Source organism: Falco cherrug, chromosome 3 (assembly GCF_023634085.1).
Source record: "Falco cherrug isolate bFalChe1 chromosome 3, bFalChe1.pri, whole genome shotgun sequence".
Classification (NCBI taxonomy): Eukaryota; Metazoa; Chordata; class Aves; order Falconiformes; family Falconidae; genus Falco; species Falco cherrug.
The window spans coordinates 42454912-42470650 of record NC_073699.1 but is presented as its reverse complement, the minus strand read 5'-3'; the positions used below and the strand labels follow the sequence as shown (position 1 = coordinate 42470650).

Below are 15739 nucleotides of genomic sequence, written 5' to 3'. Positions count from 1 at the left end.
CTCTTCCTGGGCCTCCTTCTACAGTCTTAAAGAAGCCCTCAAGGGGTGTGATTTCCCCACCTGTCTCAGCTCCCTACTGGCAATTTAGAGCGTAGTTTTGAAAAACGCTTGATCCTTACCAGTTTCCAATGAATCGGGGATCACTCTGGTCAATATAAACGGTTGTCCTAGGATCAACATAGAAACCAATAAGAAGTCCTCCTAGCAAGTATCCAGCTGCAGGACCGAGTGCTCCCATTACGTACATGATGGCTGAGGAAATAAAAGGTCAGGGTCATTCATCAATAAAACGAATGTTTCATTAGCTATTTACATGTAAAACCCAAAAGTAAAAGACCCTTCTTAAAGCAGGGAGTTTTGTAACCTAAAACCTTCAGAGCCCCTTTTTGCAACCTTCAAAGGCAGCAACTTCTGCATAAGTAACATATTGATAAGAAAATTACTGCCTTTCTCTACATTTTCTGTCAAATTATGGACCAAAGCATTCACTGCTTTGGTATTTTGGATGTAAAGCATACTTGACTTCGACAGTATTTTTCATATTTGGTAATGTTTCATTTCAATCAAAACAAAGTTTAATACATAAATAGAAAAAAAACAGTTAATGGTAAGCAAACAGAAAAAACAAAGGATAAAAACTGTGTAAGAAACAAAAGAAAAAGAACAACATTCCAACATAGTTACCATCAGACTAAAACAGAGTTTGAAAAAACAATCAAAGTTAAGAAAATAATATTCCTATTTTAGAGATTGACAGAATTACGTTTTTTTCTGTGTAGACTGCATGGACTTGCCCCTGTTGTACATACTGACACCAGCAGACCACATATACCATATTTCCTGCAAGACTCCTGCCTTATTCAGAACATTTGATCTTTTAATATTAAAATTTAAATTCTATTTTGAAAGAGAGTCCAGAGGAGGGCCATGAAGAAAATCAGAGGGCTGGAGCACCTCTCCTGTGAAGCCAAGCTGAGAGAGTTGGAGTTTTCAGCCTGGAGAAATGAAGGCTCCAGGGAGACATTACAGCAGCCTTCCAGTACCTAAAGGGGGCTTATAAGAAAGCTGGAGAGGGACATTTTACAAGTGTTGGGGCTAATGGCTTTAAATTGAAAGAGGGAAGATTTACATTAGATATTAAGAAGAAATTCATTACTGTGAGTGTGGTGAGCCACCGGAACATGTTACCCAGAGAAGCTGTGAATGCCCCATCCCTGGAGGTGTTCAAGGCCAGGCTGGATGGGGCTTTGAGCAACCTGGTCTGGTGGAAGGTGTCCCTGCCCGTGGCAGGGGGGTTGGAACTAGACAACCCTTCCAACCAAGACCATTCTGTGATTCTATGATTCTATATCTCACAGTCAAAATAAGCAAAAAAAAAAAATCACTAAATCTGCCCAATTCAACCAAAGTAACTTGTACATGTTCATCTTATGTTTCGAATTAAGAGAAAGAGGAAAAAGAACATTCTCATGAGTAAAAAGGGGCTGCTACCTGAGAACTATATTGCAAGGGAAAAAATCACAGAAGCTAGCAAAAAAGGTAAACTGCTTGTGGAAAAATTGCTTCCAGACTACAAACTGATTAAACAGATTTATCACTCTTAAGTTACTTTTTCTTAAACACACTTTCAGTTTTTATGAAACTGCAGTTTCAAATAGTTAGATTTCTCTAAGTCTTTTTGCATAATGGTTTCCAGAACTGTGTTCACTATTTAAATTTATTCCAGCCATGTTCCTTTCTGGACTGATTGTAAACAATTCTCTGTATGACTAAAATGCTCCATCAAACATTGTAACTCTGCTCCTTAGCACTAAGTGGTTAGATAAATCCCACTGTAACTGTTATTTGCAAAATCCATGTTCTGGGGATGGGGGGGGGGGGGGGGGGAACCACAACAACCAACCTCCATCCAGTATGATGAAGTTTGTTCTGCAAGTATTTGCTTGGAAAATTGATTCAAACAACTACAGCAAACTCAGATCTCTACAAAGTTTACAGCAGAAACACAAAGGGAGTAAAAGAGTGACCTAATCCATTCATTTCAGTATTCAGAAAAAATACTTACGCTGCATGCATTCAGCTTCAGTTCCACCACTGAAACAGGCAAAATGCAGCAACTGCTTAGGCTTAGAAGCACTACCCAGACAGTGTATTTTGTACACCTGGTAAGTTCAAAGGGTTTTCTTTGTAAGCAGAAATATGTACAGTAAAGATAAAAATAGCAGTGTGTACTGTGTTCCATTAGAGGGGGAATTCTGTCGACATTTTCAAAAATATTGTAAAATTACTGTATGCTCTTCAGACTTCAATATTTTTTTTTTAATATAACCTGCAGACAACACGTAACATCCTGGATTTTTCAGAAAACAGAGAGCCCCTATATGCCTGGTCCAGGGCTGGAGGAAACCTGCAAGCAGACAAGCTCTGCAATTGCCATTTTAAGACGCTCTGCAGCATTCTCCTCAGCACTTAGAACGGCCACTATCACAAATCGGACACCAAGCGCAATAAACCGATTTGGACTTCCAAATAGGACTGAAGACAGAGCATGGCAAGTAAAAGATTTTGAAACTTCAAAATAAGGTTCTTGAAAAAATCTGGCTGTGGCAGTGAAGAGAGAGCCACCTCCAAGAGTCACCCTGGCAGGTTGCTCCAGGGTCCTGGACCCTTGAAATTCTGGTCACAGCCCTGACAACTATGCATGCCAATGTCCAGGAATCAAGAGGTTCCTGATTCCCAAACATGCCACCAAGACTGGATGATATGGAAAGGAAACTAAACTGGAAACAGATTCAACCAGGGGGTCATCAAAACTGAACCCATTTTACAAATAAAAAATTATATGGAAAACTGTTCCATAATTATTTCTGCTCAGGTCAGAAGGTTACCAGCTTCTGGGTGACTGGATGATAAAGGTTCTGAAACATGTAGATGATGCAGGAGCACCTTCCTTTCAGCCCCCTGCTTGGCATTTCAGCTAGCTCTTTTTGGTCTTCCCTCTTTGGGCCATGATCTAGGATCTTGATCTAGGGAGCTGCACTGATGCAACAGCTGAGAAGTTTCAGCAACAGAACTAACAAACATTTTTGTCAGGGGATATGCTGAAGTACTGTGATGCAGAGGCAGGCCACATGATAATCCAAATGTTTTTTTAAATTGCACTTTAGAAAATCCAGGATTTGCCTTTTAAACTCCTAGCCATAACCTTGATTGGTGCTTAGATTTTCAAGTTGCCTTCAATATTTCTTAAGTCATAAAAAAACATACTATAAAATAACAGTAATATCTCCTTTCCCATGATAAAATAGAGATCATGTACATTCTACAAATTACAGGTCTACCCCAAACAATAAACCATCTTCAGAAGATAAGATGAGGAAAATATTGTTAATATAGACATATGGGCTACAACATTCATCTGATTCTTTTCTGATTGGTTTTCACTGAAATGAAACATTTTGCCACTCAGGCTTACTGCATTAGCCATGCATATTCAACACTGGCAAGTCACTGAGTACACTTCTCTGGAAATCTGGGTCTCTCTAGGAAAGAGCATCTACAGGTCACCCACTCCTAGCTGAACTAGAGCCATCTGAGAACTGCTCATGACATTCAACACAAACAACTCAGACCACACCTTGCAAAAGTTTTTCCCCAGAAGATTGTCAAAGCTTGCTGCTGCTGTGATGTAGGATCTTGAGTCTTCAAACCAAAGGTTAGTCTACTAAAACTACATGACATTTAAACAAGACAATTTCAGAGACCAAAGACTGCAAATTTTTTAGTTTCCCTTTCCTTTGAAGAACTCAGTGTTGTGGGGAGGAGCCTGCATTAGCAAGCAGACCTCTTCCTCTGGGTGCACCTTCTCTTCAGTGATGAGGGACAGCCTTTCCCAGCCCTCCCAAACCCGGTCTTTCAGACTGTAGTCCTACCTCTGACATAGACTGTACATAAGTAAATATATAATGGTTTGGACGCAGTTAGTTAAGTGCCCATTTGCCCCCCTGATATCCAGCCATGGTTATTTTAATTCCTTTGAAGTTTTGTACCTGAGGAGCTTCTCTGCCTCACTGAGTATGTCCTCAGTATGGCACATTATCTCAGGCACAACATCACACTGGCAAGGCTGTCCAGTTCTGAAACTGCAGCTGGCTATAGATAGCCAGGCTTAGCCACAAATGTCCATCACGGCAAAGATGTTGGATAGGAGAAAGAAAGGGAGTCCAAGCAACAGTAACTGAATTGCACATGGAATTTACTTACCAAAGTGAAGTAAGATTAACCAATGTCATTCTTCTCCGCTGAAAAGTTTATCCTGGGACAGGTTGCAATGAATGCTGCCATTTTGACAACATTTGACAAAATGATAATATTGTCTATTGCTTCCATTCATGGGAGATTCTTCTTCAACAGAACTAAGTTTTACACAGAGCCTACTGCAGCAAAGTCTCTATGACTACAATATGACTGAATCCTCTATGGGTCCAAAAATCCCTGTCAGATGCATGAAATAACTTCATTGCCAAATAATTTTTTTTAATCTACACACACTATAAAAATACACAGAGACAGAGGTCATAAAAATACTTTGAATGTCCTTTTCCTCCTCTAATCCTATCAAATCACAACTGCAATATGTTTTGCATGTGGGATGTCCCTATGGCATCCTCAAATGCATACATTAATCCTCCGACTGTGCCTTTTTATATTAGTGATGCTAGCACTAATTAAAGCCTCAAACATCATATTGTGCCTAGATGAACAGAAAGTACACAACATTAGTGGGCTACAACAGCCTGTCTGGCTTCTGGGTTCTGAAAAATCCACTTTGGTTTAAAAAGTAAAAACAAAGGCATGTATTGCTCAGTCCCTCTCATCTCCTCTGTGTGCACACACATGTCACCACACACAGTCTATCACTGGCTGAGGAGGAGCATTTCTGAAAGACTCCATTGTTCAGATCTTGGCAGCACATCACCATAGTACAACTGTTCATTTCATACATGTGTCAGGCAAGCAGAATTTTACCTTTATTCTATTTTCAATGGAAGTTTAGAATTTGCAAAATCCTGCAAAAGCTACCGTATGCATTCTGGAGCGGGGTGTGTGTGTGTATCTGTGTATATATAAATATATACATATGCATATATGCACATATGCATATTTTTTCCTGTCAAAGTAGTATGGTGATTTTAGTAGATTTTGCAGGACATTTTTTAGTGACATAGAAATATAATTGTTTTCTGTCTGTAGGTTTCAGATTTTTACTCCAAAAACTTTATTGTCATTAACATGAGGTTATTGTTTGGGAAAGATTTACAAAAGATAAAATTAATCCCCCACAGTCATGGATTAGAGTGGGAAGTCCAGGAGAATAATTTACTTCATCAAAGCAATAACTCAGTGTCCTACCTGCTGAACAACCTGAAAGAACAGCACAAGGGAGAATGAAAACAACAAAAAAAGAAAACATTCATGTGAATTTGCAATAAACGTCCTGTGTTTATAGGTTACTTGCCTACAACCTGAGGAGTGAGCTTTAACAGAAATGGCAAGATGAACTTCATATATGATCCTGACTGTGTCTCTATGTGTGAGGAAGTTTAGAGAACTACGGGGGCAGGGGGGGTGGTGGGTGGTGGAAATGTAGCCACAGGGTTCCCACCTGAGATTTTGCGAGCAAAAGAAATATAACCCTACTATGGTACCTTAGCATCCTCTCTAGTCCTAATGACAACATTTCCTTGGGAAGCTGAGCTACGCTATCACTGGAGAATAAGCAGCTGGGTATTTCTCTAGGGTATATAGCAGGTTTTGATTTCCCCACAGAACAAAGCTGACAGGCAGAGGTTTCAGTGGGGAACATGTCTCAGCTCTCCCCTGTTCCTCTCATGCCCCAGCACTGTGATGGGGTAGCAATGGACAGGCATAAGGCAGCTTTCAAAGAAACATTGCTCCCATTCATAAAGGTGTATTTACCTCATACTGTCTAAATTCACCCACAGAGAAACTACCCCCCAAAAAAATAAGGTTTAACCATTCTGTTGAGGCTGAGGACACAAAACTGAGAGGAGTTGTAAGCAGAAGCCAAGCAGACTTCTCAAAAGCTTTTAGGTCAGGAAATCAGTTCACTTCCTTCTTTTCTTCATGCACACACAACCAAGCCTATCTATACATGCTTTAGGGTTTTTTCTTTAATGTGGTTATTTGCTCAGGAAAAAACAATGCTTTAGGCATTATTGCAGTTCAGATAATAATGTACAGTTCAAATCTTTAAATCACTTCCTTTCAAAATGTATTAGTGTTACCATGACTTTAAAAAGTCTCTCAGATCCAGTGCTTGACTCAAAACAATAAACAGAGCAGCAAAACTACTCCAGTAGCCTCCCTTGATCTTTATATAGAACACATTTGTCAATATTTTCACAAGCAGATTCCACAGATCTAAGAGACAAATTTTTAGAGAAGCATAATTAAAGCATAATTTTACATGCCTACCATGCAAACTAAAATGGTCTAGCTTACCACTCCATTTAAAAATGCTGAAAGTCACATTAAACACAAGTATGTCCAGCGACTTCTCAATGCGAGATGAAAAGCATTACATTTTCACTTTTCTCTTACAGATTTATTACATGATCTGCCAATACAGATGATATTACATATCATTTGCATCAAAACAGATATCATTCCCCAGCTTAAACAGCAAAGCTGCTTTATGCTTTGTATTTTCCGTTTGTGGCCATATTCTAAAACGTTAACGATCATTTCCACAGGATCCAATTCTAACATCACCAAAAAAAACCCCAGGAAAATAAACCCAAACAAAACAAGCAAAAACAGGCTGCCTATCCCAAAGTGTACCTCTCATATACACTGTCACTGCAATGCTACTCTAAGTCACTTGCTATGCTGTGCCTATAAAATTGGCTATGCTGAAAACACTGAAAATATCAAAGAAGAAAGGCTTGCACTTATACTATGTTATTTCAGCCTTAGAGACATTCGGCTTAAGAAAAGACTGCTGCAAGAAAAGCTACTCCAGTGCTTAAAATGGAGTCTTTATTTCTTTATTCCTAAAACCTGAGAATGGTAGAAGCAGAAACAAAAAGGAACAACTAGAGACTGTCCCATTCTTTAGACACAACTGGTATGTTTGGAAACACAAGTATTACTTGTTTTTTTCCTCCAAAATCTGTCCTTCCTCTTTTTAGATTCACCTATAAATAAACATTTGCTGATAATATTACCAAGCATGGCTTGTGGTTAGCGAGTAAATATGAAAAAGACACAAAGTTTAGTGAAAACAGCTGCAATCTCTGCATTCAGTTTCTGTATCAGTGTGGTTAACTGAATTTAGACACCGTGCATGACGAAATTCTTAGATCGGATTATTAAACAAATCAGGCTTTATCAGCTTTATCACTTCTTAAACCAATTCTAAGGCAAGAATCTTCTGGTGATGGTATTCCAAAAGCACATACAGCTATCTCTGACTATATGGAAAGTCCCCACTGATATGAATGGTTTGCGTGACTGAAGATAAGCTTGCCTATACTTGCATGACCAGAGCCTAAACTGAAAACAAAGATGCTCTGACATTCTTTCCATGGACTAAGAGGCACTGGTCCCCTAAACCATGGGGATGTTTTTTTGAAAAAAATGGAAGTGTCAACAACTACTTAAATGCATGAATAAGAGAGCAATCAAAATGTCTTAAACCTCCAAGGTGTTTTTCCACACGTAGGGAATTTTGATTTGGAAATGTGCTGCTACTGAAATTTAGCTCTCAGACAGATGCACACACTACTTGTGCTGAACACAGTGAGAATGTCCAAAGATTCATTAGAAGGCAAAACTTTGCTCTTGGCTGTTATTTTCTGGAAATCAGTTCTCAACAGACCTCCATATTTTACCTTCAAGTTTTTCAAGTTTCTATTAGTATGTTGCATTATAAATATAAGACAACGTGTCCCAAGAAGATCACAAGCTGTGAGTTCCCAAACCCTGATTTTTCAAAAGAGCATGTTTCTTAAACAAGTTTTCTTTTGTGAATACCTTAAACTAAGGAACTAGGCAGAGACATTGACCATTCATGTAAATACCTACTGAGTGACTCCTCAGTCCCCTCTGAGTTCTTGGTCTGTCAGCATCCCAAAGTTACCTTCAATGAAACGTCAGAAAAGTAACGTTCATTTCTATACAGAAAATTATCTATTTTATATAACTGCTAACCTAAATACTAAGTAAAGTACTACTCCAAATTATTCTAAAAACCTTTAACAGCCCAAATCCAAGAAATAGCTAGTTAGATAACTTGATTGTCTTATTTCCCATTCATTCAGACACTGAAAGCTAAATCCACAGTAGTGAATTTATCATTTGCATTAGCAGGAAAAGTTAGCGGGGCTACTCTCAAGAGGCAGGCAGGATTTGGCACTTCTGTCCTATTACTCAGTGATGTTCTTAGTAACAGGACATTGAAGCTGTTGGCTGTCTTCAAGAGATACTGGAGCAGCCTCTTGACTCACAGTCATTCTTTCCATTAAGTCACGTCAAATGGGAATAACTCATCTATCCCTTTTAATTGCTTGGCTTTGTTTTTTTTAATGGTTTGGCAGTTGAGGCTAAGCATACACATTTAATTTTCATTAGCGACTATCCCCAGGCATGTGCTTACAGACTCAGTTAATCTCAACTTCTTAAAACTAGTTTCCATTTCTTTAGTATTACTTCTAACTAAACTAGAGTGAGGCTGGGCTGTTCATTTGCATCTCATTCCCCTTTTATTAGGTTACCATAGCTGAAAAGTATTAAGCTGTGAAAGCTGAAATTTGGCCTGCAAGCAGACCTCACCAGGTAAACCATGAATAAGCAAATGAAGGAAAAAGACTAAAGTATTTTTAAGTCCCATGAATTTAAAATTGCAATGAGAAAGCCCAGGACCATAGCTACAAAACCAGCAGAACCTAGCCTGAAGAATATTTGTATCTGTCCTAGTTTTATATCATGTTCAGGTAGTCTAACAATATAAGCAGACAGTAACGCATCATTCAGGCCCTCTCATTTATTTAAGTTGGGAGAATGCACCCACTCCCGGAGGAAAAGCAGGGAGCAGCCTGGTGAGATTTATCAGGCACAGGACCAGATGTTAAGAAGATGCCAACATGCACCATGGCAACAACCAGATATAAGTACCAATCTCTTAGCAAAATTACATACCTAACTGTAGAGAAATGAAGCTGGGCTAATTATCATTGATAATATACAGCTGTGGGCTGGCTTCAGGGGCTGCGGGTTGGCCGATGTAGATAAGGGGCAGGTGTGGCTGGTTCTGTTAAGAGGTTGAGAGCCAATGAAGAGGGAGCAGCCAAGGAAGAAGCAAGAGGAGAGAGAACACACACCCTGGATGAGGTGAGACCAGGAGAAGGCAGCAGAGGGACTGGAGTGAAGAGTATGCTGGTGTGAGATGGTAAAAGACCTTGTTGCAGCTTGATAGTTTGGATAAAGCTGTGACACCTAACATCTATGGATCTGGGCTTTGATGGTTACTGTGCACAAACCAGGTAATGGTCCACGTGACTATGATTTTCAGAGGCAGGTTTGACACACATTTTTGCATACTTCATCATTAATCAAGACCAGACACTATGTGCCCAGGAGAGAAACTGTGAGGAAGAAATGGAGATAGACTAAATATCTCAGCTGGAAGAGAAGGTTAAGGTGCTGACAGTCAAATTTCTATATATATTCACTTTCCCTTTGTCCCATCAGCAAGTCAACAGAACAAAGAAGTAAAGGGGAAATTATTTCAATCATATCCTCTCAGAATTAATTTCCTTTCAAAAATTGGTTTCTGCCTAGGAGGCACAGGTTAATTATTGAAAAAGCTGGTCATCATTTTTCCCTTGACTACCTCTCGCTAATAGGTTGCAAAGAAGGGCAAACCAAATAGCATTTCTTCTTGTTTTCTTTGTAAATTGCACTTACATTTTCATCTTTCAGCCAAAACAACAGGAATTACAGTTCATTACTCATATCTGACTGAAAATCTGCCTGTAAGCAAAAGTACATTATTCCAGTAGTTTGTTGATTACCCTGTTAGTTTTATTAACATTTAATGTGTTGCTAAGGAAGTTATTTTAATATGTTCAAAAAGGGTGAAAGCTGCAATAGCCTTAACAAAAATAACAATTGGCAAAGTGAAATGCAGAGCCATATAGTCATATCTGAAACCACACTGAAAATATTATTACAGGTCAAAGAATCTGAAAAACATTTCTATCCATGTGTAAGTTATAAATAGCAGAGGCTATTTATTTTGGCTACAGGACAACATCACCATTTTATGAAAACCTCCAAAGTTTCAAAATTTGCTCTTTATTCTCACAGGAACAAATATTGTTTGGGCATATTCACAAAATTGGAATTATGCTGAAATGTTTGTTTGGGGGGGGGGGGGGGGGGGCGAGGAAATGAGCTTTGGTTTCTCTCTCCTTTTCTGTGTCTCCATAGAGGGATCATAAGATAGACATGAGAGTTCATTCAACTCCATGTTCTGCTTGGAGACAGCAGAGTTCTTTGCTGCAGCACCAAAATTAATTTCTTCACCATTCAAGCACAGTCTCCTATCAACAGCAGATAGATGATGAAAATGACACACTTCCCTTGTCTTGTCCACCAATGCCCACAAGAAAAAAGCTTTTTGTTTTGATGCAACAGCAAAATGTTCTTAACGGTTCTAATCACAACTTCTAATAGAATTACAGCAGGAGAAGTAAAGCCACCTAAAAGGAAATGGTACTTAGCCAGATCTTTGATAGCAAGGTCCAGATAGCCACATCATAAACCGATATTATCTAAATAACAGGTCTTGCAGGGAACACAGGCCATTACATGCTTGACCATGGATTACATAGCCTTAGTATCAGCAAAGCAGAAGAAACTTCTGTACATCTTCGTGGCCACACCAACTACCAGGACCACTGGAAGCCTCTAGGCCCTGACTTGGATTCACTGAACTAAAGGGTTCCTGGGATTTAACACCCTGAATAGACATCCCAGCCTCTGGAGAAATACCAGCAATAAATGGCCCAGCACCTCCTTCCTTCTCCATGGTTAAGGAGCTAATGTGTGCCCCATGGAGAAACAAATTGTTTCCATACAACCCTGGTGCTCCTGACACAGTCCCATGAAATAGGACACGGAAGGACAGAGCTGCTGCTGTTGATCCCTAGAAAGGCCCTGCTAAACCTGACAGATCAATTGATGTGAAAAGACGAAAATTTAGAGGAAAAGAAATTGAGATCTCCAAGGGACCTGAAGAAAAGAGGGGAATACAGTTTTGTAAGAAACCAAAAGGAAGGAAACTCACTCATATTTTTGCTTTGGACAGAAAACCACCACAGACACAGTTTGTTAGCAACAAACTGATTCTATAAATACGTATGATTGCTTAACAGTTATAGTTAGGGTCCTCAAAGAAATGCACATCCACCTCACAGGTGAAATACTGACTTGCAAATTCAATAATCACACAAAAATTATGAAAATATTTTTGTTTGACATTATTAAGTCATGTGGTTTACATGGTTTGGTTTTGTTTAATTTGGTTTTGCCTACATGTAAAGTAAAAATAACAGATTTTTTTACATGCTAACTTGTATTCCTACATAAAGATCAAAATAATGCATTGTAAGTTAAGTATTTCAACCTTATCAAAAATAAATCATTTTTTCTACATGAAAAAAGATTTAACCAATATATCCCAAAAATCAAGACTTAATTGAATCATAAATCGCTAGACCAAAATCATCAGAACCAGTGCTAGCAAATGGCATAGTTTAAGCACCAACTTTAGCACTGAAAAAGTGATTACTCTTACAAAAGGTTCTCCTTAAGGGTAATATCGTAATTACATTTGTCTTCCTATTTAAGATATAAATTGTCACAGTGATCTAGGGCTCCATTTGTAGCTCATTCCCAGTCACTCTAAGACATGTTAATACGTTAATAAAATATAGAAGTATTACTAACTTGAAGAGTCAGCATTTCCAAGAGCAAATTATTTACATTACAGAGATAATATACTTTCAACATATTTCAAAACACCATATATGGCTGATCTACAAAAACTGAAAATCACCTATAGTTACTTTCACCAACTGGCTAATTAATTCAGCTGACATGTTTTGGGGAAAATTGGCCAATAACCTTTTACTTAGTCTGCAATTTTTTTAAATAAAGACTGTTTGTTCTGTTTCTTTCTCTCATCTGTGAGTAGAATTAGACTGGACAGCTTTGTTTCTCAACTACTTAGATTATCAGATTATTAAGCATATTGTTATTCTCCAATAGTAAAAGATGCTCTCACATTTAGCAGACAGACAAGAAAAATGTGGTGCCTAGAGGCTATGTACAAATGACTTTCATCCAACTTTAGGCACTTTCATAGCAGTAACTTTTTTAACAGGATAATTAACTATATTGTATTCCTAAGGATATGGCAATCTCTCTGTAACTGTGAGTGGTTCATTTTAAGCTAAACAGTTTTATATACATAGAGCTTTGCACAGGGATAACACTGTAATGAAATCTGATTCAACACAGATGTCAGAGTGAATAAGCGTAACAGTCCTTTCTGGCCAATAAAGCATGAAATTATCCCACAAATTCTCTTTTCGTCTCTAACACACTAGGTCTTGCAGAAACAGACATCACCCTTTGCAAAGAAGGATGCTAAGCGACAAGAAACCTCTTCACCTTTCCTTCCTGGCCATCTTATCTCAACACATCTCCGAAGTCCTTACCCAGGGTAAGGGAAGGACCTGAGCTGGCCCCACGCCCTTTACATATTTCACTGGTGTATCAGTTGAGCATTTACCAGGGATAGCCCCAGAATGAGAGGCTTTGGTACTGGCTGCAGCAGCCAGGGAACCTCCAGGCTCTCCTGATCCACCCTGGGGCATCCCTCTCTGCCAAGCTGACTCCAAGAGCACCGAAGAGCAACAAAACCCCAGAAAAATGGGAGCTGGTACTGAGGTCTGAACACATAGAAATTGTTCAGCCAGGCTTAGGAAATATGGTATTAAGTACCCATGAAAATAAAATACATTTCATTCTTTAGGTTTTGCTTACTCAAGAAATTCAGTTACTTTTTTTTTTTCTAGTGTCTTTGTCCATTTGCATCCTTTCTCATAGTGAACATGGTTTTGGTTATTTACATTAGGAAGATTCAGTTGAAAGATTACACTTATGTACACAATCTGCAAACTATCACAGCTTTCAATCAGTTTACCACAAGCAAGTTATTTGTTGAAACTTTAGGCTTATGTTTGCAAAGAAAATTAAACTTGAGCCCTAAGTCCCACTGAAATTCATTGAAAGACAGATCCCTTGACTCCTTAGGCTCCTTGGAAAATCTTAACCTCAGTTGTTAAATTATTCTGACAGACAGAGAGAGAGATTGACAGGGAGGTCCTCAAAGAGTGATACTGGAGTGGCTTGGAATAACCATGACTGCAAGTGTTACCAGTGGTCTCTGCTGCTGTCAGAGCTTTTCCGAATCTAATGAAAATTGATCTGACATCTTTCCACTTTACGGGAGTTTTTTACAACATGTGACAGAAGAGGGAAGTCTTCACACACTGCTGGACCCTTAACTACATTTTCAGATTCATACTGAAAGACTTGCCAACAGAGCGAGTGGAAGCACACAGCTCATAGGCAAAGAGTAAAAACGTTAATCACCGAAAAATGTAAACATCTAGTACTCCTTCAAAGAATGAATATAAAGCATGCAATACATTTCTGTATTGCTTGTTATATTTAACTGCAATTGTAATCCATTGTACTGGTAATTTTAACAAACTCTACTGTCCTGAGATTAATCTATGACAGTATAGATTGAGTTTTAATACAGCACTCACAAATATTTATTAAACACATATACTGAAGATGCAGTGTAAGCCTTAGTTTTGTCTGTTGTAAAACTAAAGTTGTAATGTGAAAGTTAAAATAGTCAAATGTGAGAATCCTAGCAATAAAACTCTTACCTTTTCAATCATTGTTTAAATCATACTTGCTTCTAATAAACTCCATAAATAAAAACACTTTCTGCAATAAAACATTTGCCTTAAGAACAAAAATCTCTCTGGTTATCACATTCCTTTGAACTAAAAATGTTATGTAAATTATTTATAAGTTAATATAACATGTTACTATAAATTAGATCCATATTTTTATATTATTACACAGATAATTATATTTGACACATTCTTATTCCTAATCTAAATTGCAAATGTATAATACATTTTGAAAAACATCCAAAGATTACAAGTCTACTTTTGCCACAGAGTGGTCAGACAAAACAACATGTTAAAAAAGGGTCTTTGCAGAACTTCTGAGAAACACAGACCTTTACCTACTGTAACCTCATACAGCTGTTCTTCAGCTGTTTTATAAAGTATGTCATAGTAACACTCATACACAGAATACACGAATCAAACATTGCAGAGTAAATTCAGCTTTGAGCCATCCCTTCCCATAATTTCCTCCTCTCCTCAGCCAAGTAGCTCACCCATTGCATCCCCAAGGTCACCGTACATTATACTGGAGTGACACATCCTTGTCTAGATGCTGATTCTAACCCCCCAAAACTGCGTAAAGCCTTGTCAAACACATTACGGCTGCTCCATTTGTGCTCCCAAACAGCACAGCTACCACTGCTTTGCTCACTGCTTTCTAAGTGCTTTGCAGAGATTTTCTGAGCTAGAGATACACTTACAGAACCAAGACTCTTGCTGGATCAAGCACAGTTAAATTGCCATCTGCTAACTCAGGCAAATGTTTCTTTCAAAACAGATAAATGATGGTAACACAGCATTATGCTTTTCAAACACTAAAACTGTTGGGAAAAACTTACCAACTGAAAAAATGAAAACACTGCAGTGACACCACCAGCAGAGATATGGCAGCAGAATCAGGCAGTTGTTCTTAGCAAATATAGCTGAATAACCAAACTAAAATGTTACTACTTCTCAGTTTCACACGTGTGAAACAGTGTGTAGAAACTCTTAACAGCACGCATGTCCTTTCCCAGAGGAGGAACAACTCAGAGGTATCACCCCAGGCTTTTCTCTTCAGGATATCTAGCCCTCAGCTGATAGACGCTGCTGTCCCTAGCTGCTTTTATGAATCCATCCCTTCATTTCAGCTGTACCTTGATAAGTGTTCAGAAAGAAAATCTTTTCTTTAACAGAGCATCTTATTTTTTTTTTTTTACTTTTAGTTTTCATATCATCACAGAAAATATGCAATGTTTCAACCACAGAAGAACTGGCTCAGGAGATGAACTGAAAAATAAATTTTATGCATAGGCCTAAAAAAGACAACAAAAAGTAAAAAGCTTAGATCACACTATGCTCTCCTTTACATTGATGTGATACAGAAGAAAAAAAAAATCCACAGATGTAATTGAAATGTCTTCAAATTGTCACAGGAAGAAACAAAATTAAAAAACCTCTTTCTCCCCTTATTGCCCAGTTTCAGGAATATCCTGAAGACTCTTAGGTAGAAGGTAGGAGCACTGTGATTGGGGGAACAACTATTTACCACCTAGTCACTCAGTAAGCTCACCTGAGTCACACATTTTATGTACCATCTTTACTGTTGATACTTTATTCCACTAAAAAAAAAAATAAAAAAACCAGAAAGCTTTCATTTCTGTAGAGATTTTGTT

General features: G+C 38.3%; 1 protein-coding gene across 2 annotated transcripts in view; it reads right to left on the bottom strand.

The window, feature by feature from the left end:
- SLCO5A1 (solute carrier organic anion transporter family member 5A1) overlaps positions 1-15739 on the bottom strand; it is an 84852-nt gene that overhangs the window by 50900 nt on the left and 18213 nt on the right. For both annotated transcript variants that reach the window (XM_055705314.1, XM_055705315.1), the window contains exon 3: positions 120-252. In XM_055705314.1, coding sequence (XP_055561289.1) covers positions 120-252 — 133 coding nt within the window. The remainder of the gene's footprint in view (positions 1-119; positions 253-15739) is intronic.